The sequence below is a fragment of the Cottoperca gobio genome, unplaced genomic scaffold (assembly GCF_900634415.1).
Source record: "Cottoperca gobio unplaced genomic scaffold, fCotGob3.1 fCotGob3_172arrow_ctg1, whole genome shotgun sequence".
Lineage (NCBI taxonomy): Eukaryota > Metazoa > Chordata > Actinopteri > Perciformes > Bovichtidae > Cottoperca > Cottoperca gobio.
The window spans coordinates 5,001-32,526 of NW_021166821.1; the positions used below are offsets into that span (position 1 = coordinate 5,001).

Below are 27,526 nucleotides of genomic sequence, written 5' to 3' on the forward strand. Positions count from 1 at the left end.
CCCCCCCCCCCCCCCCCCCCCCCCCACCCCCCCCCCCCCCCCCCCCCCCCCCCCCCCCCCCCCCCCCCCCCCCCCCCCCCCCCCCCCCCCCCCCCCCCCCCCCCCCCACCCCCCCCCCCCCCCCCCCCCCCCCCCCCCCCCCCCCCCCCCCCCCCCCCCCCCCCCCCCCCCCCCCCCCCCCCCCCCCCCCCCCCCCCCCCCCCCCCCCCCCCCTCCCCCCCCCCCCCCCCCCCCCCCCCCCCCCCCCCCCCCCCCCCCCCCCCCCCCCCCCCCCCCCCCCCCCCCCCCCCCCCCCCCCTCCCCCCCCCCCCCCCCCCCCCCCCCCCCCCCCCCCCCCCCCCCCCCCCCCCCCCCCCCCCTCTTCGTTGCGACGCGATCTGCGGTGACGGGGGATGATCCTGGTCTTCTTGTTGTCACGGGCGGCGTTTCCAGCCAGCTCCAGGATCTCAGCGGTCAGGTACTCCAGCACCGCCGCCAGGTACACCGGGGCTCCGGCACCGACACGATGGGCGTAGTTACCCTTCCTCAGATGTCTGTGGACACGGCCCACGGGGAACTGGAGTCCGGCTCTGGAGGAGCGGCTCTTCGCCTTCGCTCTTGCTTTGCCTCCGGTTTTGCCTCTTCCTGACATTTTCTATTACCTCTTTCACAGACACGAGAGAAGAATTAGGCATCTGACGTCAACACCAGGCTTATACATCTACCTGCTGCTCCTTGATTGGCCATCAGTGAGCGCATCTATGATAGTCCTATCAGAAGAGAGCTCGTGCCAAGTTTCTGTATTTACCACAAGACTTCCGTTAAATACTGCTACTTCAAAATAACATGTTGCAGAATATACGTAAAAGTATATTTTTATATATTAATGGATGTATTGAGAAGTATAATATGTATTCCATATTGGCCATCATTGTAATTGTTCATTTAGTTTTTGTTCACTTTTTTGTTGTTGTTTTGTTTAGTTAAACATAGTTCTTGTTCATAGATCTATTTCTTAAGAAGACATGTTCGGTTGGCCTTCACTATGAACAACCACCAAATATAAATACAGTAGCAGACACTGAGACATTTTCCCCCATGTTAGGTTAAGCAGCTGAGCACTGCACAGGTTCTTCACAAACTCTTAAATATAGTTGTCAAAAGTAATGTTAGGTAAATGTAGAAAAGTATACTTTTGCGCATTTTGTAAGCTGTTTACTTCTGGTATTTCCGCAGATTTAAGTATACCGTACACTTAAGTACTTAAGTGTAAATTGTATTGACTGCAGTACGTTGTTTAGCTTCCTGCTGATACTTGTGTCTATTTTTCCAAAATTTAAACCAAACTTTTCCTTTGAGACTATTGTTTAAATCCTGTCCCACAGCCTAGATGCATTTTATACTGTAAATTGGTATCTGACAAATAACTTGTATGTGTAGCTGAGACAATGAATTAAACAATAAAACATTTCACCCTTCATTGTTTTTTCTACTTTAGTGTAGATTATGCCCTGTAAGGCAATCGCTATTATGTCTAAAAAAACAACAATAGTATGTCAAAAAAGATGAAGAAAGTCATAATATTTCTTAAAATATAGTATATCAAAAAGAATATTAAAAAATCATTGTATATAGTATGTCTAAAAACATTATGAAAAAGTTATAGTATAGCATGTCGAAAAGCTAAAAAGAGTCTTGAAAAAAGCCACAAAAAGACGTAGTATTGCTTTTCAAAAACATGAAAAGTCACAGTATCTAGTATGTCAAAAACATTATTCAAACATTTATAGTATAATTTACTGAAAGGACGGGCTGCAGACGCTGTTATTAATATCTAACAGCACAACTGAAAATAGTATGGCACCTCTATGGCGTTCTTGATAAATTTGGTGTACTACCAATGCCCTGCCATTGTCAAAGGTTTGCTTTTATTTTGAAGCAAATTCATCATAACTGGAAATGCAACGGCTCAGTCTCCAGCTTGAGAAGAGGATCAAAAACATTGGCGCTTGAGCTGAGGATGGCATTCTTCAATTACGTCCGCAGACGGACTTTAAGTACAGACTCTCGCGGTTCTCTGATATTCAGTTTTTCTGAACTCTGACAACATGAGTGGAAGAGGCAAAGGAGGAAAGGGACTCGGTAAAGGAGGCGCTAAGCGCCACCGTAAAGTGCTCCGTGATAACATCCAGGGCATCACCAAACCCGCCATCCGTCGTCTGGCTCGCCGCGGCGGAGTGAAGCGTATCTCCGGTCTGATCTACGAGGAGACCCGCGGTGTGCTGAAGGTGTTCCTGGAGAACGTGATCCGTGATGCCGTCACCTACACCGAGCACGCCAAGAGGAAGACGGTGACCGCCATGGATGTGGTGTACGCGCTGAAGAGGCAGGGCCGCACCCTGTACGGCTTCGGAGGCTAAACCAGACCCGCTGCCCCCCCAACACAACGGCTCTTTTAAGAGCCCCCCACTTTATGTAAAGAGCTTATTCCTGTTCATCCAGTCGTGAAACGCAATTTGTCTGTTTTATTATAATGTATATAATATATTATGAAGACGTTGATTTGTCCATTGTATGCACGTGATGCTCAGCTATTGGATAGAAGTTGTCAAATCTTTACAATGTACGGGTTCATTTAGTAATCTGACCAGGGATCGTATTTCTTCCACAACTGCCAACAATCAGCCCACACATTAGCTACGTGTATTCAGTATATGGGGGATTCTTCAACTATTGTCCTTTGTGTCCCTGGTAGAAAAACTAATACACGTTTCCTATTTATGTGACTCACTTAACACCAAAAGGAACATACACAAATTAAATCATAAACCAGTCATATGTATTACATAAAAAGTGTCCTTTTATGTGTTCTTGCTGTATATCTCTTGTCCTTGGGCCTGATGTTGGATATTCAAACCTAAGTGTTGAATTTAATATTGACCTAATATTAATTGTATGTGCAAATGATACCTCCCAAGAGAATGAATCAGGGACGTTTTTAGTTTTGTGCTAAATAGTAAGTGCAACATGTGCAACTTGCTTGTAGGTTTGCCACATGATTTTATCTGCTTAAAAGTTTATTAAAAATGTGTTTTTCTGTCTGAACTGAACATTGTTTAAAATGTTTTTGTGACATGCAGTCATTTCCGTCAGTCACCCCCATCACAACACTTAACTAAAAATGCATAAAATTAACATCACATTAAAAATGTTTTGTAGTTTGGAATATTGTGCAGTTAGAAGTAACAACAGGTTTTGAAGACACAAGGTATAGTAAAGTTTAGTTTTATAGTTATATACATTTACACTTTATGGTATGATGGAAATCTGACCGTTTTAATAACAATAAAAGTTATATATTTAAAGAAATTCATCAGTCACTTTCAGGAAGTTTTAATACACAGGATGTAGATATATAAACATTTCTCTAAATATATTTCATGGTTTCTGAAAAGTTCGACAAAAAAAAAAAAAAAAAAAAAAATCACAATCACCCAAAACACACAATGTCAATGTCTGATATCTGGTTCAGTGACGCACAGCAAAGACTTCGTTCAGATAACATATATCCGGTTCTTATAAAATCCAGATAAAACAGAAGAATTTTAAACACATCGGCGATCACTGGATGTTTACTCTTTAAGAAGAAGTGTGTGGCTCTTAAAAGAGCCGTTGGTTTGTTGGTTGACATCAGGACAGTTTACTTGGAGCTCGTGTACTTGGTCACGGCCTTGGTGCCCTCAGACACCGCGTGCTTCGCCAGCTCCCCGGGGAGCAGCAGGCGGACGGCGGTCTGGATCTCCCGGGAGGTGATGGTGGAGCGCTTGTTGTAGTGAGCCAGACGAGAGGCCTCACCGGCGATGCGCTCAAAGATGTCGCTCACGAAGCAGTTCATGATGCCCATGGCCTTGGAGGAGATGCCGGTGTCGGGGTGAACCTGCTTCATCACCTTGTACACGTAGATGGCGTAGCTCTCCTTCCTGGACTTGCGCCTCTTCTTGCCGGCCTTTCCAGCGGCCTTTGTCACCGCTTTCTTGGATCCCTTCTTGGGGGCTGGTGCTTTCGCTGTTTGTTCAGGCATGATTACAGATCTAGTGTTCACTAAGAAATGTACTGGAGTCCGGCAGCACTGCTTCTATTTAAGCCCCCGTATGCAAATGAGGCTGTGCTGTTCCCACTCTGCTATTGGTTAATTCTCCATGCGTCAGGGAGTAACTATGCGGAAATGTCTCTCACTGGATGATGACTTCAGATGCATTTCATTATTATTATTATTATTATTATTATTATTATTATTATTATTATTATTATTATTATTATTATTATTATTATTATTATTATTATTAAAGTGAGATTTTACCTATAGTACAATATGTTTGGACTGATTATTGTTTAATTTACTGGGGAAGGACAATTAAAAAAACTGTGATATTATACGCTGTTAACTGCTTTAGTTATTTTGTAGTATGATCACTACATTTATATCGTATACTTTAAAGTCCAAAAACTAAAGTTTAATGCAACAAAATAACTACCGTAGTAATGTCTAAGGCCTTTACACATTTGGGACATTTTTGTAGATTAATAATCACAACAATATAAGTTTTGTTGTTCTTGTCTTAAACATTTTCAAAAAGAACATGCATATTTCGTTATTATTACGTAATTTATTATTGTAACAAAGTCAATTTTTATGAGCTCTTAGCCAAATTCAGTTTATTACTCACTTATTTTCTAAATGTCTAATTTCTAAATTTCCTAAATGTAAAGCGTTCCTCACATTTTGTTAGACTGTAAGTTACGTTATGTTAGCCTAATGTCTGCATTTGGACATGTTCATATATTTATTCTAAATTTGTATTTTATATTATAATCATTATTGTACATACTTTTATACATCGTGGTTGGTGGTTTATTGTCAGTGTTAGTGTTACAAATTGACATACATAACATGATGTACACAAATCCACAAAAAGCCTGAAGTTGATTTGGGGTTTAATGTATTTATAAGAGGTTCAATAAAAAATGTAATGAGTCACAGTCAGTTTGTGAGGTGGCACTAAAACGGACTTTTCCAAAGTGATATTTAAGCATGTACACAGTTGTATTTATATACAGCACATACAATGATGTTGTTGCATTACATTAAATTATAGTGTTATGTTTCATGTAGTGTTCGATTCACGATCCCAGCAAGTGTATTCAAGCCAATGCATTTCAAGCTACGGTAAGAACTTGATAATGATAACTGATCTACAGCTGCAAGTTATTGTTTGGTTCGTAGTCAGCAAAGATGTTATACATTGAATTAAATGAACAGGAATAAGCGCTTTACATAAAGTGGGGGGCTCTTAAAAGAGCCGTTGTGTTGGGGGGGCAGAGGGTCTGGTTTAGCCTCCGAAGCCGTACAGGGTGCGGCCCTGCCTCTTCAGCGCGTACACCACATCCATGGCGGTCACCGTCTTCCTCTTGGCGTGCTCGGTGTAGGTGACGGCATCACGGATCACGTTCTCCAGGAACACCTTCAGCACACCGCGGGTCTCCTCGTAGATCAGACCGGAGATACGCTTCACTCCGCCGCGGCGAGCCAGACGACGGATGGCGGGTTTGGTGATGCCCTGGATGTTATCACGGAGCACTTTACGGTGGCGCTTAGCGCCTCCTTTACCGAGTCCCTTTCCTCCTTTGCCTCTTCCACTCATGTTGTCAGAGTTCAGAAAAACTGATAATCAGAAAGCCGCGAGAGTCCGTAGTTAAAGTCCGTCTGCGGACGTAGTTGAGGACAGTCACCCTCAGCTCGGTCCGCTTCTCAAGCTATAGACTGTGCCGCGGCATTTCCGTTACGATAAATCTCCTTTAGAAAAATATCGGCAGGGCATTGTTAATGGTACACCAAATACATCTATGATATTTAATATTATAGAATATACTTCAATTATGTATTTGTGTGTAAAACCGAAATAAGTAAACAGGATGTTGGCACTTACCCTTTGCCGATTTAGTGGAAGACAATTTCCTTCAAAATAAAAACCATTGACAATGGCACTTGTGCTGGTACATCACACTCACCTCCAACAGAGGTACAACTATGTACCAAACCAAAATTCCCAAGTAGCTTACAGCTTCCCACTGAACATACCGACAATTTAACAATCATAGAGACTAGTTGTATTTATTCAGCCTTTGCTTTTCCACTGTGATGAAGCAACTTAAAATCCATATTAACTTAGGTTTAAATTGAAGTCTGTGCAACACATTTATTTAATGGAGGTTTCAATATTTTACAGTTGGGTTGTCCTGTGTTATCAGTATTTTTGTAATTATGATACAGTTATAATTATAAACTCACCAGTAAACAGTCAATGATTCCTCTAAGATCCACACTTCTCTTGTTTTGCTAGAATCATTAGGATCAAATCTTTGCACCCAACCATAAATTATTAATTAAAAATGTTATTTATTTTATTTATTAACTGCTTACAAATTGACCAACACCATCAACTGTAAGATGTAAATATGACTTAAAACCTTACTAGGGAATGTCAAATCAGGCCATGATTAACTCTTTTGCTATAACAAGGTAAATTTCCCTTGTGGGCCTAATAAAGAATTTCTGATTCTGAAGATGACAAGTGTACCAGTCAGTCAGTTACTGTAATGAGTTTGTCTTCCTAACATCTTGAATCAGAGCTGAAGTTGTAAAGATAAACAAAAGATACATTTGCTTAGTTTACAGTTCAAAACAGAGTCTAACAGGAAGTGTCTATGTGCTGACAGAGACATCTGCTTACAGCCAAGTCATATCACAGTAAAGTAAATGACTGTATAGAAAATTGACATTTCATGTTTAGATGCTTGATGCTCGACATGTTTTCACACTAGTTGTGTGTAATGTGGTCATCATGGAGGACAGCACGTGTGTAATGAGTAGTTCAGGACATGGCGCTCTTAAGGGAGTAGGTGGCTCTTAAAAGAGCCGTTGTGTGTTGGTTGGTCTACGGTCAGTTTAAGCCCTCTCCCCGCGGATACGGCGAGCCAGCTGGATGTCTTTGGGCATGATGGTGACCCTCTTGGCGTGGATGGCGCACAGGTTAGTGTCCTCGAACAGGCCGACCAGGTAAGCCTCGCTGGACTCCTGCAGCGCCATGACGGCGGAGCTCTGGAAGCGCAGGTCGGTCTTGAAGTCCTGAGCGATCTCCCTCACCAGGCGCTGGAAGGGCAGCTTGCGGATCAGCAGCTCGGTGGACTTCTGGTAGCGGCGGATCTCTCTCAGAGCCACGGTACCGGGCCTGTAACGGTGAGGCTTCTTCACGCCGCCGGTGGCCGGGGCGCTCTTGCGGGCAGCCTTGGTGGCCAGCTGCTTCCTGGGAGCCTTTCCTCCGGTGGACTTACGGGCGGTCTGCTTGGTTCTGGCCATCGTAGTTTCTCAGTCTTCTCTGCGTTCACAGTGATAAAAAGAATACTACCAGCCTGTGAACAGCGCCTTATAAATGAACTGCCGGAGTCAGGGCAGCACTGATTGGTCCAGGCCGAGGGACACGCGCGCAATGTCTGATGTACTATTGGACGAAAGGAATTTGAAAAGTCAACCACTCCTCCACAGCAGCTGGTCTGAGCGCTTCTGAAAGAGGAAGTGTGTTTAGTTTAAAGTCTGAATTCAGATGTCAAAATCAGATATCTCACAATAATGCTTGCTGTGAATAAAATACCTACATTTATAAATTACATTTATGTAGTGGAAATATACAAAATATTCTCTTTACAACAATACTTAATTCATCATTTTAGTTAAAAGGTTAAAAAGATCATTTATGTCTGAACTATGATTACATTATTTTGTACTGTGAATTTCAACGGGGATAAATATAATATCTAGTTTATCAAATTAATTATAAATTATAAAATAATAAGAGATGTAAATATGTGTAAAGGTTACATTTAATGTTGTCGTTATTGTCTTGTATTGTAGTGCATTTAGACTGCTTCTTGCCATGAAAGGCGCTTTACAAATAACAGTTATTATTATTATTATTATTTATTATTTAGACAATTAACAATAAAATAATAAAAATGAATACATCGTAACAAATCTTTATAACTTACACAGAAACATACACAGTAAAAATATTGCACAATAACTATAAAACATATAAAGTACTCAAAAACATTCTTTAATTATTTAATAGACCATGTTAAACTCTCTGGATTTATTACCATTTCTATAATTTAATGTGTGTCCCTGAAGTCATTTTCCACCCGTTAGTGTGTAGTTTATTTTCTAAAAGAAAAAGACTACAATTCCATTGAAACCATTTGCAGGAAGTGATGTAAATTAAAGGGAACTCAAAGGTTTAAAGTTGGGGTGCCCAAAAGGTCGATCGCGAATGTAGTGCGAGGAGATCGCGTACCATTTAAAAAATATAAATATATATTCCCCCAACGGAACATGAGTCTCTGGGGGCCATGCTGTCTGTTGCACAAGGATCAGCTCAGCTATTTCTCTGCACAAAAATGGTCTGAAAACGTCATTTCCTGCCTTTTTTCAATCTGGGAAAAAATATATTCACAATAATAGATGAGTAAAGCTTAATTTCTAATAGTTTAATGTTCTTTATTTGCTAATTAAGTAATGGGAACTTGCTAAAAATGCAAAGGTAAATTGGATAAATGATGGATTTAACTCCAGTGAATGCGTGGCTCCTGTACTGCAGGGACTGCAACACTTTGGCATCCTGAAGAAAAAAGTGTACAGCTTGCTGAAATTCAAAGCTGAAGTTGCAACGAGAGGAAAGTCTTGAAGAAGAGGGGAGACCATCACAGAATGATGAGACCTGGATGAGAAGAAGGGCAGATCAACCCTGACATTAGGCCTCTGTGGGTGGGGAAAAAGGGCCGGTGCAAATACCCTGTTTGTAAGGGTTAGGGTTAGGGTAGGGAGTTAGGGAAAGTGCAGTGTTCAAAGTGAGTCACTTATCTATACTTCACTGCTGAGAAGAACTGCTTCATGAATTTCCATGTGCTTTTAAATAAATGTTGTTCAAATTTGAAACAATAACACTCTTTTTTCATTACTTACCATTATGGTACGGTGTTGACTCAAAGCAACGTACCCCAAAAAAGACCCCCCCCCCCCAAAATTATTTATTGGAAATTTCTTTATATTATGTCTGTTTGGTCTATTATATGACAAAAAAAACCCCTCCAAATATTTTTTTCTCCAAACTGGTATCACCATGCGTACCATAGAGGGTTAAAGTGTCTTCCCCATATTTCATAATGTTAATCTGTCTCGCTAGATTATGAAGGGTTAGGGTTAGTTAGTTAAACCTGGATCTCTCAGAGCTATAGCTTTAAATGTTCCACCCTGTGATCTGTTAACCAATTTCAACCAATCCATTAATAATAATTATATATATATTTTAGTAACTGAAGTTGACCTACGTGTTTTCCTGACAGTTAAACATGTCACTATTTGTATATTATGACAAAAATATATATGTTTGAAAGTTATGAGGCTGAAATGTTGCTGAATAACAAGAATGACCCGGTATCTAATTATTAGTTAATGATGAGTAAATTATTTAATGAGTACTTCCATAACAATGAATAATAAGAGTACTGTACAGTAAATGAGTTATAAGAGAACACACTTGTGTCTTTTATTAATCAATAATTAGGGAATGAAAAGTTCTTCTATGAATAAATTATACCAACAATTTATTAGAGTCCCTACATTACATAACCCATGTTGTACTGCATTACTCATATATATTATATATATATATATATATATATATATTTGACTTTTACTGGAGAACCTTTTCTGTATTTATAGTTTAATCATTGCTGCTTCTCAATAGTTGTGCACAATAATTATATATATAATAAATATAACATATGTACACCCATAGCATAACATATATTAAGGAAAAGTGCTTTAGTGTATGTGGGTGGCTCTTAAAAGAGCCTTTTGATGGGTGAAGCAGCGTGTTTACTTCTTCGCTGGTTTCTTCGCTGCAGTCTTCTTCGCTGCAGTCTTGTTCGCTGGTTTGGCTTTAACGACCTTCTTCGCAGCTTTCTTGGGAGTCACTGCCTTGTTGGGAGTCATTGCCTTCTTGGGGGTCACTGCCTTCTTCTTCTGGGTCTTTGTAACCTTCTTCACGGAGGTTTTCTGGGGGGTAGCGGACCTCTTCGCCTTCTTGGGTGTTGCGGCTTTTGGCTTCTTGGCGGCTGCGGCTTTCTTAGCGATGGGTTTCTTCGCTGCCGGCTTCTTGGCTTTGGCGGCGGGCTTCTTCACTACCTTCTTGGGTTTCTCAGCGGGCTTGGCCGCCTTGAAGGACCCGGACACTCCGATTCCCTTGAGCTGCACAAGGGCTCCTTTCTCCAGCAACTTCTTGACGGCGCGTTTAATGTGGGCGGTGTGATCGTAGCCCTGAGCGGCCAGGTCCTTCTTCAGGCATACGTAAGACATCCCTTTACGGTCGTTAGAGGCGGTCACCGCTTTCAAGATGAGCTCAGCGGCACCAGGACCAGCCTTCTTCCTAGCGGTCGTCTTCTTCTTCGGTGCTTTTGCTGCTGCCTTAGCTGGGGCAGCCGGTGCGGCGGCGGCGGCGGCGGCGGTGGCGGTGGCGGCTGCAGGGACTTCTGCCATTGTGCTGTCAGTTGGATCCTCGAGATTATTCTGATGTGACTGATGGAAAACTCCCAGCAAAGAGAAGCACTTAAACACACCATGAGAACCGTGGAGACTCAACCCAGTCTGCCTGCTCACCGGAGCAGCAGGAATACTGTGCAACTTTGTGTTTTCTCCTCGCCAATAAATGTATAAAGTACTCATCTACAGGACGTGAAAACGTGTAAAATTGATTTGAACTGGAAACGAAGGAGTTTCTCTTCACATATATATTAAATAAAGCTTTGAAGATTGTTGTATTTCGATCAGGAAGCCTTTAAACCTCCAATAACTACTACCGTGAGAGGCACTAATCTGTGACTTTTTCCTCTAATTTCTCTCCTAAATGCTTTAAAATACATCTGAAAACCACTAAAACTGATTAAATGTTGAGAAGATATGTTTTTTTAGAGACTCAAAGTAAAAACAATCAGCTTTTGTGATTAAATCAGGATGAAACAGAGGTTATTTTGATCTCTGCAAACACACTCACGTTGGGATAGCCCACTGGCTGAGTTCTTCACTTTCTGACACCGTGTGTTTCCTTTATTTAGCACAGTCTCTCTTTTTAAATTCATAATATAACTGTATTTATATGATAGTTATCATAATCTGAAATGTGTAAGACATATAGATCTCATGCTGTTGGGATACAAAGGCCTCAATCTTCCTCAGGTGATAGATGAGCTCCCACAAACATCAACATCATGTATTTAACTTTAAAATCAGGGAAACTAATTATTAAAATGAAGGAATTAGAAACAGACACCTGCACAGGGGCTCAGACATCTGTGAAATTATTATTATATAATAATAATAATAATAATAATAATACACACCTCTCTATATGTACAGTATATCTTAATTAAATTACAATTAAAAGTGTTGTAGTAGTAGTGCAGAAATGTGCAAAATACTCAGAGGAATGTGCAAAGCTTCCCACAAACGGAGTATGAGGTAATCTGCAATTTTACCTGCACGCTTCTGGGTCCTGGAGGCGTGCAGGTCCTGGAGAGATGGCAGATTGCAGCTGATCACCTTCTCCGCAGAGCGAATGACACGCTGCAGTCTGACCTTGTCCCGGTCAGTGGCAGCAGCGTACCAGATGGTGATGGAGGAGGTGAGGATGGACTCGATGATGGCAGAGTAGAAGTGCACCATCATCGTCTTTGGCAGGTTGAATTTCCTCAGCTGCCGCAGGAAGTACAACCTCTGCTGTGCTTTTTTAATGAGGGAGGTGATGTTCAGCTCGACGATGGTGCCCAGGAAGCGTAAGGACTCCACAGAGTCCACAGAGGAGTCACACAGGGTGATTGGGGCAGGTGTGGCTGGGCTCTTCCTGAAGTCCACTATCATGTCCACTGTCTTTAGAGCATTGAGCTCCAAGTAGTTCACACTGCACCAGGTCACCAGTCGGTCAATCTCCCTCCTGTAGGCCGACTCATCCCCGCCCGAGATGAGGGTGGTGTCGTCCGCAAACTTCAGGAGCTTGACAGACCGGTGACTGGAGGTGCAGCTGTTGGTGTACAGGGAGAAGAGCAGAGGAGAAAGAACACAGCCTTGGGGGGATCCGGTGCTGATGGTCCGGAAATCAGAGACATGTTTCCCCAGCTTCACGTGCTGTCTCCTGTCAGACAGGAAGTCTGTGATCCACCTGCAGGTGGAGTCAGGCACGCTCAGCTGGGAGAGCTTGTCTTGTAGCAGATCTGGGATGATGGTGTTGAAAGCAGAGCTGAAGACCACAAACAGGATCCTGGCGTAGGTTCCTGCGGAGTCCAGGTGCTGGAGAATGTAGTGGAGGGCCATGTTGACAGTATCGTCTACAGACCTGTTGGCTCGGTAGGCGAACTGCAGGGGGTCCAGGAGTGGGTCTGTGATGGATTTGAGGTGGGACAAGGCACTCAAAGCACTTCATTAGTCAGAGGTCAGGGCGACGGGTCTGTAGTCATTTAGTCCTGTGATCCTTGTTTCTTTAGGGATTGGGATGATGGTGAAGGCCTTGAAGCATGCTGGCACGTGGCATGTCTCTAGTGAGGTAATAAGGAACAAGGAACTCTTTATATTACAATTAAGGATTAATCAAGGAGTAACTCCTCTGTGTAGAAGATATTGAGGGTTTATAGAGATGTGAAAATCAAGGACAAATCATTTAAAGTGATGGCACTCTTTCTGTCAAATATATATCATTTTAATTCTGTAAATATAAGATAAAGGGAAGAAACCTAATAAATACAAATAGTCTACGTATATTTTCAGCATAGGCCTCACTGTTAAGATGTATTTACGCCGGCATGTGGATCTCTTAAAAATATAAAAATAAAATAATAATAAATGATAGAAGTGGAGAAAGGAGGTTTTTTACACTATGTACACATTCAAAGGGAAGCTGGATAATATCACGTGAACACTGCAGATGTTTTTACTCATGTACTCACTACTCAAGACGACTTCAAACAAGCTCATCTCCAAATATTATATATATTTATATTCATATAGACATTACAAAGGTGAATCATTCAAATTTAATGAGCTAAAGAACCAAATCAAGAAGAAGATTCTCTTTCAGGTGAAGACGATAAAGGAGCATGAAACATATAAATCTAGAAAGACTCCAGATCATAAGGATTAATAAATATAATTATAATACCACACAGACGTTAAAGAGGAACATCATGTTGTTGATATAGAAGGCATGTTTGTATTTTAAAGTCAATCTCTGTTTCTTTTTTAAACACCCTCCAGAAATATTCTTACAGTTCAAGTCAGAATTAATATTCCTGTTAAAGACTTACCTGTTTACCTCAATTTCCCTGTTGACATCCAACAGTGAAATTGACGATAGTCCCCCATCAGCTTCCAGCTCTGCCTTTACCATAGAGGGCGTTAGTCGGATTCAGGAGTTCCTCAAAGTGCTCCTTCCACCGGCCGATAGCCTTCTCAGTCAAAGTCAGCAGGGTCCCACCCTTGCTGTACACAGCTTGGATGGTTCCCCGGTTCCCCCTCCTGAGGAAGCACCTTGGTGCCGACCGAAAGTCCTTCTTCATAGCTTCTCCGAACTTCTGTCACACCCGCTGTTTCCAGAGTCCTCACGGATAACATAACCCGGAAGGACTCCTTCAGTCGAACGGCTTCCCTGACCACCGAGTCCACCACTGTGTTTGAAGCTTACCGCCCCTTGAGGCACCTAAGACCTTGAGACCACAGCTCCTCACCGCAGCTTCAGCAATAGAGGTTTTGAACATCGCCCACTCAGGTTCAATGCCCCCAACCTCCACAGGGATATCTGAAAAGCTCCGCCGGAGGTGTGAGTTGAAGATCTCCCGGACAGGGTCTTCCTCCAGACGTTCCCAGTTCACCCGGACTACCCGTTTGGGTTTACCAGGTCTGTCCAGAGTCTTCCCCCACCCCTTGATCCAACTCACCACCAGATGGTGATCAGTTGACAGCTCCGCCCCTCTCTTCACCCGAGTGTCCAAAACATGCGGCCTCAGATCAGATGATACGATTACAAAATCGATCATTGACCTTTGGCCTAGGGTGCTCTGGTACCACGTGCACTTATGAGCATCCTTATGTTCGAACATGGTGTTTGTTATGGCCATTCCATGACTAGCACAGAAGTCCAACAACAAACGACCGTTTGGGTTTAGATCAGGAAGGCCCTTCCTCCCAATCACGCCTCTCCAGGTGTCTCCATCGTTTCCCACGTGCGCGTTAAAGTCTCCCAGCAAGACTACGGAGTCCCCTACTGGAGTCCCCTGCAGGGCTCCATTCAGGGTCTCCAAGAAGGCCGAATACCCCGAACTGCGGTTTGGGGCATAGGCACAACAACAGTCAGAGTTTTCCCCCCCATAACCCGAAGGCGTAGGGAGGCGACCCTCTCGTCCACTGGAGTGAACTCCAACGTAGCGGCGCTCAGCCGGGGGCTAGTGAGTATCCCCACGCCCGCTCGACGCCTCACACCTTGGGCAACTCCGGAGAAGAATAGAGTCCAACCACTATCCAGGAGTACGGTTCCAGAGCCAAGACTGTGCGTGGAGGTAAGCCCCACCAGATCCAACTGGTAGCGCTCCACCTCTCGCACTAGTTCTGGCTCCCTCCCCAACAGAGAGGTGACAGTTCAAGTCAGAATTAATATACCTGTTAAAGACTTACAGTAATGGAGGAGTACTCCTCTCACATTACATCCCAGAATAATCTCACATAGATCATCTCAGATCATGTCTACTGGACGGGATCACAGAGGAAGTGGAGAAGCTGGTGAAACATTACGATGGACGACCAAAGTCTCTGAAGCTTTAACGACAAAGACTTTAGAAAGTGAAGACACGAAGCCCAGAAACGGGTACAGAAAGCATCAAGTAGCTGAAGAATGAAATACTTTATGAAAAAGCTTTACAACAGATTTAAAACTAAGGAAATTATTATAATTGTAATTAAAACTCCAGAGAAGATATCACAACAAATAAAGAAACTAAAATCCTGTAAAATTACAATCAAAATACAGTTTATCAGGCAGCGGCAAATGTTATCTTAACTTGTATTTATTAATGTAGAGAATAATTCATCTGTTTCTATCTAATGGTCATGTACAGCTGGAGGGGGATTTAAAATATGAAAATACATTTTAATATGAGAAGAAGTTTTATTTAATTATGTGTTTTCATGCCAGTTTTATCTTTCAGAAATGTGATAATTTATTATCGAGAGTCACTGGAAATAACATTAATGTTGAATTAGATTTAACTTTATTGTCATTGTACAACTGAGAAAACAAAACGCAGAATAAGATCCAACCAGAAGTGCAAAGAGCAGTAAAATGCAGAATAATGTAAAAGGTAATATAAATAATAAATGTTAAGATTAATAAAGTATTAAATGTGCAGGAAGAAGACTAAATACATAAATACACTAAATGTTAAAGTATGGGCAGTAGAAATAATATGTATGTTTTGTAAGAGCAGATAAAGATACAGTTATTATTATTATTATTATTATTATTATTATTATTATTATTATTAATATTATTATAAATGTTTTATGATTTTATTTTATTCTCTGTATTGTTTCTCTGTAATTAGTTTTGATGAAATATATAAATACACTTTATCAGTAATAAAAACAAACTGTACTGATGACTTTTACATGTTAGTTGTATTTAAGATATAAAACTAAAACTAAAAGTATTGTTTACTGTCAAAGTATCGATCATACAGTACAATGCATTATGAGGCTGCTTTGATTTATTTATACAGTATATCAAACTTTGTTATATTTGTGATTGAGCTTTGTAATTAATATATTTATTCATTAAAATCAAGAACCTGAGAGTCCCAAGATTAAAGTCAAAACAAAGAAAAACTTTGATTTTCTCTTGTAGTTCTTATAAAATATTGGATTCCACAGGCCTCTTAAACTCTTCATGTGAGACCATTTGAGAAGGAAACAATGTGTCTTTTGGATTAAATGTTCATAATTCATGTTGAAATAAAGAATATAACCTGTGATAAACAATCACAAGAAGGTATTGCTTCATTTTAAGGAGTCACGAGCCAAAAAGGTTGAAAAGACGAGATCATTACAGTTAAAGTCCAAACCAGACATTTAGTGTGGAGATAAAACCAGGGAGTACTTTAAAGTTTATCAGAGATTTGAACTGTGAGTCATTTTAATAATATGCTGGATGAGTGTGCTGATTAATTTATTAACCTTAAAGTGTACATTAACCAGTTCCACGTTTACATCAACGAACTTTTACTGTTTTTCAAGTGAAGGTTTTGTTACTGATGTCATTTTTAAAGTTAGAAAAACTTCAGACTTGATATTTATTTTTGTTAGATTTTTAGGAATTAAATGAAAAATATTACTAATAAATAAAATAAAACTAAACTCAGCGACTGCCCATCAGAGCAGGTGTACAGTCCCGGGTCACTTCTGAGTGTGTTTGCAGACACCAAACTAACCTCTGTTTCATCCAGATTTAATCACAAGAACTGACTGTTTTTACTTTGAGTCTTCAGACAAACATCTCCTCTCAACATCTAACTAGATTTAATGGGATTATAAAGTATTTTAAAGCATTTAGCAGCGATATTACAGGGAAGAGTCACAGATTAGTGCCTCACACGGCAGTAGTTGGGGGAGGTTTAAAGGCTTCCCAATAAAAATACAGAAAGGTAATACGGTTTATTTGACTTCTATATGAAGGAAAACACCTTGGCTATCAATTCGAATAGATTTGACACGTTTTCACGTCCTGTAGATGAGTACTTTATACATTTATTGGCGAGGAGAAAACACAAAGTGGCACAGTATTCCTGCTGCTCCGGTGCTCGGCAGGCTGGGTTGAGTCTCCACGGTTCTCATGGTGTGTTTAAGTGCCTCTCTTTGCTGGGAGTTTTCCAACAGTCTCATCAGAATAATCTCGAGGATCCAACTGACAACACAATGGCAGAAGCCGCTCCAGCCGCCGCCGCCGCCGCCGCCGCCACACCGGCAAAGTCTCCGAAGAAGAGAGCTCCCAGACCGAAGAAATCTGGACCCAGCGCCCCTGAGCTCGTCTTGACAGCAGTCTCTGCCTCCAAGGACCGTAAAGGGATTTCTTTATTTGCCCTGAAGAAGGAGCTGGCCACTCAGGGCTACGACAACGCCGTCCAGATCAAACGCGCCGTAAAGAGCCTTCTGCTGAAAGGATCCCTCGTGAGGACGAAGGGAACCGGAGTGTCCGGGTCCTTCAAGGCGAGCAAGCCCACTGAGAAACCCAAGACTGTAGTGAAGAAGCCCGCCGCCAAAGCCAAGAAGCCGGTAGCGAAGAAACCCATCGCTAAGAAAGCCGCAGCCGCCAAGAAGCCAAAAGCCGCAACACCCAAGAAGGCGAAGAGGTCCGCTACCCCCCAGAAAACCTCCGTGAAGAAGGTTACAAAGACCCAGAAGAAGAAGGCAGTGACCCCCAAGAAGGCAGTGACTCCCAACAAGGCAGTGACTCCCAAGAAAGCTGCGAAGAAGGTCGTTAAAGCCAAACCAGCGAACAAGACTGCAGCGAAGAAGACTGCAGCGAAGAAGACTGCAGCGAAGAAACCAGCGAAGAAGTAAACACGCTGCTTCACCCATCAAAAGGCTCTTTTAAGAGCCACCCACATACACTAAAGCACTTTTCCTTAATATATGTTATGCTATGTGTTCACTTTATTATGTATGCTTTATTTATTGTCATATGCACAGCTGTCGAAGGGAAGCTGCGATGATTAAACTAATATATTGCATATAAGGGGGGGGGGGGGCAGATTCAAATTATTAAATAGCATTCAGCCAAACTGACGTCTATATAGTATCAAGATATTTAAATATATGAACACTTCCGGGGTAATGTTTTTGTAAACAAGCAACAGCTGAAACAATCCAATGATGTAGTTGAATGTTAACACGGATTCAAAACTATTGAGAATATACTACATTTATTGAAACATCAGATTTCATTAAAAGCTGAAGGTGTTCCTGGAGAACGTGAGCACGAGAGGCTAAACCAGCTGATGACACACTTTATTAATCATTACTTCCATATTATGCATATTAAATAGACCAATAGAGAACCACATTTCACCTTTACGTTTAATAAATATTAACCTCTTTTACAAATATTTCACCAAGCAAAAAAATAGAGAAGCAACAAAAACTGGAGGACTTTAACAGGCTGCAGGTGTTTCATTTATTTCAGTAGTTGTAAACATGCTAATGTTTTTGTTCCTTCTCTTCAAAATAGTTTGGTGTTTTGCTTTGTTAAAATAGGTATACAATATGAATATGATCTCCGCTGTTTCCTTTATTGTCATTCTGTAATTTCATAAATGCAAAATATATAGTATAACTATATATACAATTTATAAGCTGTTATTAAATATGTTTTGCGGCTATATCATACTAATGTAGGATTAATATCCTGTTATTGTTTGTATTCGTCTTATTAATAAAGATGACATTGTTTTTTGCTTTTTTCCCTTTGACACGCTGCAGTGTCACGTGCATGCATTAGACCAATCAGTGTCGTAAGCGCTCCGGCTCTGGTTATATAAAGAAGACGCTGTCGCTTCAGAATCACAACAGCTTTACTCATAGTGAAGCAGACTCTGTAACGATGGCCAGAACCAAGCAGACCGCCCGTAAGTCCACCGGAGGAAAGGCTCCCAGGAAGCAGCTGGCCACCAAGGCTGCCCGCAAGAGCGCCCCGGCCACCGGCGGCGTGAAGAAGCCTCACCGTTACAGGCCCGGTACCGTGGCTCTGAGAGAGATCCGCCGCTACCAGAAGTCCACCGAGCTGCTGATCCGCAAGCTGCCCTTCCAGCGCCTGGTGAGGGAGATCGCTCAGGACTTCAAGACCGACCTGCGCTTCCAGAGCTCCGCCGTCATGGCGCTGCAGGAGTCCAGCGAGGCTTACCTGGTCGGCCTGTTCGAGGACACTAACCTGTGCGCCATCCACGCCAAGAGGGTCACCATCATGCCCAAAGACATCCAGCTGGCTCGCCGTATCCGCGGGGAGAGGGCTTAAACTGACCGCAGACCAACCAACACACAACGGCTCTTTTAAGAGCCACCTACTCCCTTAAGAGCGCCATGTCCTGAACTACTCATTACACACGTGCTGTCCTCCATGATGACCACATTACACACAACTAGTGTGAAAACATGTCGAGCATCAAGTGTTTATTGAACTTGTTACATAACTTAAATACATTGTTATATATCGAGTGAGCGATCTGTCTCGCACTGGGAGCTCCTATGTTTTTATATACACAGGTATGGAGGTGTTAAATGTTCTTAGTGTGTAGTCTCATTTTATGGAGGCCTATTTCCGTCATAATTCTGGGATAAGAAGTGCGCATGCGTCAGTGGCGCTGTCTTCATAGGGCTCTTCTGCTCAACCGTTAGCCTAACTAACGTTAATCAGCAGTCTTTGCAGCTAAACTACAGCTTGTACAACAATGCAGCTCAGTAACATACCTGTTAAACTAATGTCTAGTGTTTCACTGTGGTATGGTAAGTTAATAAATAATATAACCTGTGTTTGATGTATTTTTATCGGACTTGTTTTTCCTACGAAATAGTAACATGTCCAGTGAACATTAATGTCGGATTATACTTAAAGCTTCAGAACCAATGTTTCCCATGTTCCCATCTTGGACACTAATGTTCTATGTTTGCATAAAATAACTGTTGACATGCAATAAGTCCTGAACTTCAAACATGATTCATTATGTAACCCAAACAGTTTACAGGCAGTATAACATTACAGCTCTTGCCTGTTTAAATGTCAGTTCCGCTGAATATTAGTGTTCCCAAATAATTCTAGTTTGAAGGGTAGTTATGGGTAAGGGTAAGTGATTTTGTACCAATAATACTATTGTTACATGTGTAACACGTCTAATAAATAAAAGCAGGTTGATATTGTGAAGCCTTCACCTGTAGCAGTGAAGTGTTGATGTTATTACTGAAGACAAACAACGGGCACATAATGTGTTGAAACACAGAATACTGTAACGCTAGTGACACATCTGAACTATAATTAATACAGAATGATGCTTCGTTGTCAAAAGGAAACGCTTCTCAGATGCAGGTGGGTGGCTCTTAAAAGAGCCTTTGTTTAGCAGAAGTCGGTTAAGGGTGTTTACTTCTTGGCAGGCCTTCTCGGCCTTCTTGGGCAGCAGCACCGCCTGGATGTTGGGCAGCACGCCGCCCTGAGCGATGGTCACTCCTCCCAGCAGCTTGTTCAGCTCCTCGTCGTTGCGGACGGCGAGCTGCAGGTGACGGGGGATGATCCTGGTCTTCTTGTTGTCACGGGCGGCGTTTCCAGCCAGCTCCAGGATCTCAGCGGTCAGGTACTCCAGCACCGCTGCCAGGTACACCGGGGCTCCGGCACCGACACGCTGGGCGTAGTTACCCTTCCTCAGATGTCTGTGGACACGGCCCACGGGGAACTGGAGTCCGGCTCTGGAGGAGCGGCTCTTCGCCTTCGCTCTTGTTTTGCCTCCGCCTTTACCACGTCCAGACATTTTCAAACAGTGTATTCTTCGAAGTCTAGAAGAAAGTACTTCTCACTCTGAACGTATCCGTTTATATATGAACTCAGCTGCTGCCTCATTGGTCACATTTGAGCGTAGCGATGATCGTCCAATTAGAAAACAGGTCGTTCCAGCCGCCGGAATTAACTACAACGTTTCCGCTTCGCGCCCAACGGGCTTTTCAGAATGAAACATCTCAAAGTTCAAATTGTTCATCCATTTCTAGAAACGGTGTGCAGGACAGTTACACACAGAGTCTGTGTCACACACAAACAAATGTACAGTGTGTAAGATGATATATGACAAATACATTTACACTTGATTTCAATTCAAATGCAAATATTGCAAACAAACTCCCACAAACTGTCTCACAGGGAAAATACATTGAGATTTGGTTTTCTTGTTTATTAGATCACCTACGTCAATATGAGAACAAGAAGTTGTTTCACCTTTTTACAGCCAACAAAAACTGAAATGTTATTTCATAATATTGAATAACATGACTGAGTGGCTTTATAGGTTGTGTATGTAATGCATGTAAATAATAAGAGTTCCTGAGACATGAATTACTTTTGGATGTGAAAATAAACCTTCAGATCTATGATTGTTTGGACTTCTCAGAACAGATCATGAACCTCTTTCAGATCATGAACTTGTCCTGTTTATTAGAGAAGCTCTGAAGCTTGTTTCAGTCTGTTGCAGGACGTCGTTTTGCAGTGAGGTCGGTACATTAGTGGGATGAGAAGAGAAGTGAGAAGATGTAAGATGTACTCATACATATTTCCACCTCATACCAAATATCATAAGATGAAGTAACAGGCTCATATAATACATATTCTCCCATCCATCACTCAATAAAAACACAGGAGTCCAGGGACACTGGGACCTTTAGATACTTCATATTTCATATCAGCATAAATAGTGTTTGAAGCCACAAAGGAAAGTTATTTAAAACAAATGATCTTTGAAGTTTGATGCATTACAATAAAATAAAGTGTTTCTTGATAAGACATTTCATTAAAGCTGTATGAATTGGCCAATATCATCCATTATAGATTATAGTTGAACAATATAATGTCTATAATTGTTCCTTGTTATGAACTCAGGTGATTGTGTTCAGACTGACACGAGCAAAGTATTTCAGTAGAGTCCGTGTGTGGCTCTTAGAAGAGCCGTTGGTTGAAGTAGCAGGAAGAGAGAAACCCCACAGGACTGATGCAAAGCCTCCATAGTTTCATAATGTTTTAGTTAACTTATATATTTAATTTAAACATTAGTGAAGACACATGATGCAGTCATGTCACACCAGGTTTGTGCAGACAGGTAATCTGTATATAACTAAAAATAGGGAGACTAAATAAAAACACTTCCATTGTAAATGTGGGAGAAAGAAGATGATGTGCAGGGAGGCTTTTCATAAACCCATGTGTGACTGGATGTTTACTCTTTAAGAAGAAGTGTGTGGCTCTTAAAAGAGCCGTTGGTTTGTTGGTTGACATCAGGACAGTTTACTTGGAGCTCGTGTACTTGGTCACGGCCTTGGTGCCCTCAGACACCGCGTGCTTCGCCAGCTCCCCGGGGAGCAGCAGGCGGACGGCGGTCTGGATCTCCCGGGAGGTGATGGTGGAGCGCTTGTTGTAGTGAGCCAGACGAGAGGCCTCACCGGCGATGCGCTCAAAGATGTCGCTCACGAAGCAGTTCATGATGCCCATGGCCTTGGAGGAGATGCCGGTGTCGGGGTGAACCTGCTTCATCACCTTGTACACGTAGATGGCGTAGCTCTCCTTCCTGGACTTGCGCCTCTTCTTGCCGGTCTTTCCAGCGGCCTTTGTCACCGCTTTCTTGGATCCCTTCTTGGGGGCTGCTGATTTCGCTGCTGGTTCAGGCATGATTACAGATCTAGTGTTCACTAAGAAATGTACTGGAGTACGGCAGCACTGCTTCTATTTAAGCCCCCGTATGCAAATGAGGCTGTGCTGTTCCCACTCTGCTATTGGCTGGTCTTCAGTGACGTGTGTGCCTGTTATTTGGCTGTGGAAGTGGACGAGTGTTTCACAAACTTTGTTATGATTCTAGTTAATTGTAATTTTAAATAAAAGATACATTCAACTTTATCTCAAGTTTGCCTGAAAGTACATTGTTATATTTTTAAGACTTATTTTCTGTAGCTTTATGACTTTGTGACTTTTTTGATTATATTGTTTATTCATTATGTTTTGATAGCTTACTTTTTTTACTTTTTACTTTTCATATTACATTTATTTGGCGTGTCCTTTTTTCACTCACTGGAAACTTTAATTGTGTAAGAATGTCCAGGACCTGCTAAATGTCCGTTCAAATACTACAGTAGTGTGTACAACATGTATGACTCTGTTCACCTGTAGTGTGTACAACATGTATGACCCTGTTCACCTGTAGTGTGTACAACATGTATGAATGTTACAATACATATCTTTAAAGGAGCTTTTTCTCACACTCTTCAGCAGAAGTCTCCACTTCAGTAGCACTTACATACACCAAACTTTCCACTTTCATTCCTCTCTATATTCTGAAGCTTTGTGCAGAGGGCTTTGTTCACATGTCACTCACAGCTCATGTTATACACGCTACACTCACTACATGCAGGAGATGCACAGAGTTCTGTGTGTTGACAGGATTTAGTGATTTATGGAGTGATACAAAGACAGATCCAGAATCTGTACAAACCTTTGACATGTGAACAACATGAAACACTTTGAACCTGCTTCATCCAGACTTCACTTTAGATCTGGACATGGAGCACATCAGCACATCTTTAATAACATAAAGCTTCATTTACATAATCAAACATTACATTTCAGAAAACTTGTAATACAAAAAATAACAGATTTGTTATAAATGTTTGATAAAGTGAAGAATAAAAAGTCTTGTTTGTTGAGCGTGAGAACAGGTTAGATGTTAGTGGTGTAAAGTGTTACACATTACAGCACAATATACCACTTGATGATTTGGGGAAAGGAAATAAGGTCTAATTTTCTGTAGAGTTTGTCTAAATACACATTGAGGGACAAATCAAAAGTGTTTACAAGATAACAAGCTTTATCAATTTATTAAAAAAAATTATAGTACAATTATATAACATGAAACAGTGAAGTGAACAACACAAACACACAAGTAAAGAAAGTTCATCTTAAGTTTCTACATTTAAATGACTGATGGTCATCTGAACATATGAAGGGAAGAAGCTCTTTATGATGTGGTGTTGTGTGTATTTATATCACCACAGGTACGGAGGTGTTTCTAAACATTAATAGCTATATAGGTGAGTGTAGATGGTGTGGTTGCTATAGTAACATGGTTATGGTTGTATATCTGTGATTCATATGATCCTACGAAGATTACATATTGTAACTTATCCAGTGAACCAGCCTAATGTGAATCTGTCTTAAATAGAATAAATAGTCGACATTAATGAAACAGGGTTTAACACTTTGTATATTGGCAGCTTGTAACATGCAGTGCTGTCTTCATGTTTCTGTTAAGCAGAAGATAATAAAACTTACATTGTATTTAATGTCTAAGATCATGGGAACAACTCGCCGTATAAACTAAACAGACTTAATGAGTAAAGGGAGATTTGTGTGAATGAAATTACGTTTCATGACTGGATGAACAGGAATAAGCTCTTTACATAAAGTGGGGGGCTCTTAAAAGAGCCGTTGTGTTGGGGGGGCAGCGGGTCTGGTTTAGCCTCCGAAGCCGTACAGGGTGCGGCCCTGCCTCTTCAGCGCGTACACCACATCCATGGCGGTCACCGTCTTCCTCTTGGCGTGCTCGGTGTAGGTGACGGCATCACGGATCACGTTCTCCAGGAACACCTTCAGCACACCGCGGGTCTCCTCGTAGATCAGACCGGAGATACGCTTCACTCCGCCGCGGCGAGCCAGACGACGGATGGCGGGTTTGGTGATGCCCTGGATGTTATCACGGAGCACTTTACGGTGACGCTTAGCGCCTCCTTTACCGAGTCCCTTTCCTCCTTTGCCTCTTCCACTCATGTTGTCAGAGGTCAGAAAAACTGATCATCAGAGAGCCGCGAGAGTCCGTACTTAAAGTCCGTCTGCGGACGTAGTTGAAGACAGCTAGGCGGTAAAAATCTATCGCCTTCGCCTTCACAATAAAAGCACGATTGCCGTTTAGTGTGAAAGTGTCTAATCTTTAAATCCAATATGATTTATGCACCATATTCATATCATACATCCAACAGTTTATTCCGTATAACCTTACCATTACTAAATAGAAAGTACTTAATAATTTCCTACTATAGTATATGTTAAATTATATACACAGTATTATCATAGTATATCCCATTACATTTGATATGTTATGCTACTGCACAATACGTTAAATTGATACTATTAAATAGCACTTTATACTAGCTATATCTTACACCTCATACTGTATTACATCAAAAATATATTTCTTCCATGCTTTATTAGTAAAACACTAAGTATTATTACCCATACATCATTCATGTGTACACTTAACACTTTACCTAGTTGTTTTTAATGGCACAACTCCTAACCCAGGCTGAATAATTTTAACATATATACACTGTTTAAGTAAATTATGTTTGGGAGATGTGCATGTTTACTTCAAACACATGAAAAATAAAGTGCAGAAGAGGGAGAAACCCCACAGGACTGATTCATAGCCTCCAATCAGTTTCATAATGTTAGTTAACTAAATTATATATTTAATTTAAACATTAGTGAAGACACATGATACAGTCATGTCACACCAGGTTTGTGCAGACAGTTAGTAGTCTAGTATATAACTAAAAATAAGGAGACTATAAATAAAAACACTTCCATTGTAAGTGTGGGAGAAAGAAGATGATGTGCAGGGAGGCTTTTCATAAACCCATGTGTGACTGGATGTTTACTCTTTAAGAAGAAGTGTGTGGCTCTTAAAAGAGCCGTTGGTTTGTTGGTTGACATCAGGACAGTTTACTTGGAGCTCGTGTACTTGGTCACGGCCTTGGTGCCCTCAGACACCGCGTGCTTCGCCAGCTCCCCGGGGAGCAGCAGGCGGACGGCGGTCTGGATCTCCCGGGAGGTGATGGTGGAGCGCTTGTTGTAGTGAGCCAGACGAGAGGCCTCACCGGCGATGCGCTCAAAGATGTCGCTCACGAAGCAGTTCATGATGCCCATGGCCTTGGAAGAGATGCCGGTGTCGGGGTGAACCTGCTTCATCACCTTGTACACGTAGATGGCGTAGCTCTCCTTCCTGGACTTGCGCCTCTTCTTGCCGGTCTTTCCAGCGGCCTTCGTCACCGCTTTCTTGGATCCCTTCTTGGCGGCTGTTGATTTCGCTGCTGGATCAGGCATGATTACAGATCTAGTGTTCACTAAGAAATGTACTGGAGTCCGGCAGCACTGCTTCTATTTAAGCCCCCGTATGCAAATGAGGCTGTGCTGTTCCCACTCTGCTATTGGCTGATCTTCAGTGACGTGTGTGCCTGTTATTTGGCTGTGGAAGTGGACGAGTGTTTCACAAACTTTGTTATGATTCTAGTTAATTGTAATTTTAAATAAAAGATACATTCAACTTTATCTCAAGTTTGCCTGAAAGTACATTGTTATATTTTTAAGACTTATTTTCTGTAGCTTTATGACTTTGTGACTTTTTTGATTATATTGTTTATTCATTATGTTTTGATAGCTTACTTTTTTTACTTTTTACTTTTCATATTACATTTATTTGGCGTGTCCTTTTTTCACTCACTGGAAACTTTAATTGTGTAAGAATGTCCAGGACCTGCTAAATGTTCGTTCAAATACTACAGATACTATTAGTGCTTTTAGTCTCCATGTTTGAATCGAGATGAGCTAATGTCACCATCTAGTGGATCAATTCGGACAAATATTTATGTTCCAATTCTCTGAAATTATCTCTTATCCCAGTTCTTTGGGCTCAATTCAATGTTCATCATTTGTTGTTGATATGAGAATTGTTGAAGAGACAGAAAGAAAAGTGTGAATGTTTATATATTTTACATGAGTGGGAACTGCTATATTAATATTTGTGTATATATACATATATTACTACTACTACTACTACTACTACTACTACTACTACTACTACTACTACTAATAATAATAATAATAATAATAATAATAATAATAATAATAATAATAATAATTAATTATTAATAATTATTATTGTGTTTTATCCTTTTGACAAATATTGTACAAACATGTGATGCCTCCTGGTGAGAATATCTATGTATATGCAGTATGTTATATATTTGTTTTTATATATTATCAATATAATGACCCCTATAATTGTCTGTGTCCTTTGCACTTGTTAGTGTGTCCAGATTGAAATAAACAGCAACAAAAAAAACACTATATTAGTGGATTAGTCTCTTTCAGCCCTGAATTAATATTTCTCAGTATTAATGTCATTTATTGTTCATCATTATATATTACAGCCAATATAGATCGTGTGCGTGTGACGTCACGCTTATTTCCCAACCCGGAAGTCAGCCATGTTGGTTGGAATACACAACCAAGACTGCGCCCGTTCACGTGTGAGTTGCTGCAACGCGTCGTCATTTTCTTTGTATTTAAACGTCTAAGATTGAAAGAAAATGCCAATCTTGTGCACAGTGTATAATTGTGGTCATAACGCTACTCGTGACCCAGAGAAACGGTTCTTTAAGACCTTACTTCTCCACATCGCTGACTGGTAAATAAGGCACTTTCTTTACATGTGATGCCATTTGCTCTTTTCTTCTGTGCATGTTTTTGTTTGGCTTATTCTTGAGACTACTTCACTT

At 41.4% G+C, this 27,526-nt stretch overlaps 9 protein-coding genes and 1 pseudogene across 9 annotated transcripts; 3 read left to right on the forward strand and 7 right to left on the reverse strand.

Annotated features, from left to right (window-relative positions):
• Positions 1-354: 354 nt before the first annotated feature.
• On the reverse strand, positions 355-646 carry LOC115004726 (histone H2A; the record flags this gene model as incomplete). Its single annotated transcript, XM_029426405.1, has 1 exon — positions 355-646. A coding segment is annotated over exon 1 (277 nt), but the record flags the coding sequence as incomplete, so codon positions are not given.
• Positions 647-2,076: 1,430 nt separating this feature from the next.
• LOC115004722 (histone H4) lies at positions 2,077-2,861 on the forward strand. Its single transcript, XM_029426403.1, has one exon. It carries the CDS (start codon positions 2,088-2,090, stop codon positions 2,397-2,399), a length of 312 nt encoding a protein of 103 aa, XP_029282263.1. The 5' UTR covers positions 2,077-2,087; the 3' UTR covers positions 2,400-2,861.
• Positions 2,862-3,632: 771 nt separating this feature from the next.
• On the reverse strand, positions 3,633-4,076 carry LOC115004721 (histone H2B 1.2-like). The gene has a single exon (XM_029426402.1). The coding sequence runs from the start codon at positions 4,058-4,060 to the stop codon at positions 3,680-3,682; it is 381 nt and encodes a 126-aa protein (XP_029282262.1). The 5' UTR covers positions 4,061-4,076; the 3' UTR covers positions 3,633-3,679.
• An 881-nt stretch (positions 4,077-4,957) lies between these two features.
• On the reverse strand, positions 4,958-24,745 carry LOC115004725 (uncharacterized; annotated as a pseudogene).
• Positions 9,543-10,660, reverse strand: LOC115004716 (histone H1-like). Its single transcript, XM_029426398.1, has one exon. The coding sequence runs from the start codon at positions 10,628-10,630 to the stop codon at positions 9,971-9,973; it is 660 nt and encodes a 219-aa protein (XP_029282258.1). The 5' UTR covers positions 10,631-10,660; the 3' UTR covers positions 9,543-9,970.
• LOC115004717 (histone H1-like) lies at positions 17,041-18,120 on the forward strand. Its single transcript, XM_029426399.1, has one exon. It carries the CDS (start codon positions 17,099-17,101, stop codon positions 17,741-17,743), a length of 645 nt encoding a protein of 214 aa, XP_029282259.1. The 5' UTR covers positions 17,041-17,098; the 3' UTR covers positions 17,744-18,120.
• Positions 18,763-19,221, forward strand: LOC115004720 (histone H3). Its single transcript, XM_029426401.1, has one exon. It carries the CDS (start codon positions 18,783-18,785, stop codon positions 19,191-19,193), a length of 411 nt encoding a protein of 136 aa, XP_029282261.1. The 5' UTR covers positions 18,763-18,782; the 3' UTR covers positions 19,194-19,221.
• Positions 19,329-20,721, reverse strand: LOC115004718 (late histone H2A.L3-like). The gene has a single exon (XM_029426400.1). It carries the CDS (start codon positions 20,692-20,694, stop codon positions 20,185-20,187), a length of 510 nt encoding a protein of 169 aa, XP_029282260.1. The 5' UTR covers positions 20,695-20,721; the 3' UTR covers positions 19,329-20,184.
• On the reverse strand, positions 22,165-22,616 carry LOC115004724 (histone H2B 1/2-like). Its single transcript, XM_029426404.1, has one exon. The coding sequence runs from the start codon at positions 22,590-22,592 to the stop codon at positions 22,212-22,214; it is 381 nt and encodes a 126-aa protein (XP_029282264.1). The 5' UTR covers positions 22,593-22,616; the 3' UTR covers positions 22,165-22,211.
• An 899-nt stretch (positions 24,746-25,644) lies between the features above and the next one.
• LOC115004713 (histone H2B 1.2-like) lies at positions 25,645-26,083 on the reverse strand. Its single transcript, XM_029426395.1, has one exon. The coding sequence runs from the start codon at positions 26,070-26,072 to the stop codon at positions 25,692-25,694; it is 381 nt and encodes a 126-aa protein (XP_029282255.1). The 5' UTR covers positions 26,073-26,083; the 3' UTR covers positions 25,645-25,691.
• Positions 26,084-27,526: the final 1,443 nt, after the last annotated feature.

Excerpts from the sequence above, each read along its gene's own strand:
- LOC115004722 (XM_029426403.1), top strand. The coding sequence starts at position 2,088 with ATGAGTGGAAGAGGCAAAGGAGGAAAGGGACTCGGTAAAGGAGGCGCT.
- LOC115004721 (XM_029426402.1), bottom strand. The coding sequence starts at position 4,060 with ATGCCTGAACAAACAGCGAAAGCACCAGCCCCCAAGAAGGGATCCAAG.
- LOC115004716 (XM_029426398.1), bottom strand. The coding sequence starts at position 10,630 with ATGGCAGAAGTCCCTGCAGCCGCCACCGCCACCGCCGCCGCCGCCGCC.
- LOC115004717 (XM_029426399.1), top strand. The coding sequence starts at position 17,099 with ATGGCAGAAGCCGCTCCAGCCGCCGCCGCCGCCGCCGCCGCCACACCG.
- LOC115004720 (XM_029426401.1), top strand. The coding sequence starts at position 18,783 with ATGGCCAGAACCAAGCAGACCGCCCGTAAGTCCACCGGAGGAAAGGCT.
- LOC115004718 (XM_029426400.1), bottom strand. The coding sequence starts at position 20,694 with ATGTCTGGACGTGGTAAAGGCGGAGGCAAAACAAGAGCGAAGGCGAAG.
- LOC115004724 (XM_029426404.1), bottom strand. The coding sequence starts at position 22,592 with ATGCCTGAACCAGCAGCGAAATCAGCAGCCCCCAAGAAGGGATCCAAG.
- LOC115004713 (XM_029426395.1), bottom strand. The coding sequence starts at position 26,072 with ATGCCTGATCCAGCAGCGAAATCAACAGCCGCCAAGAAGGGATCCAAG.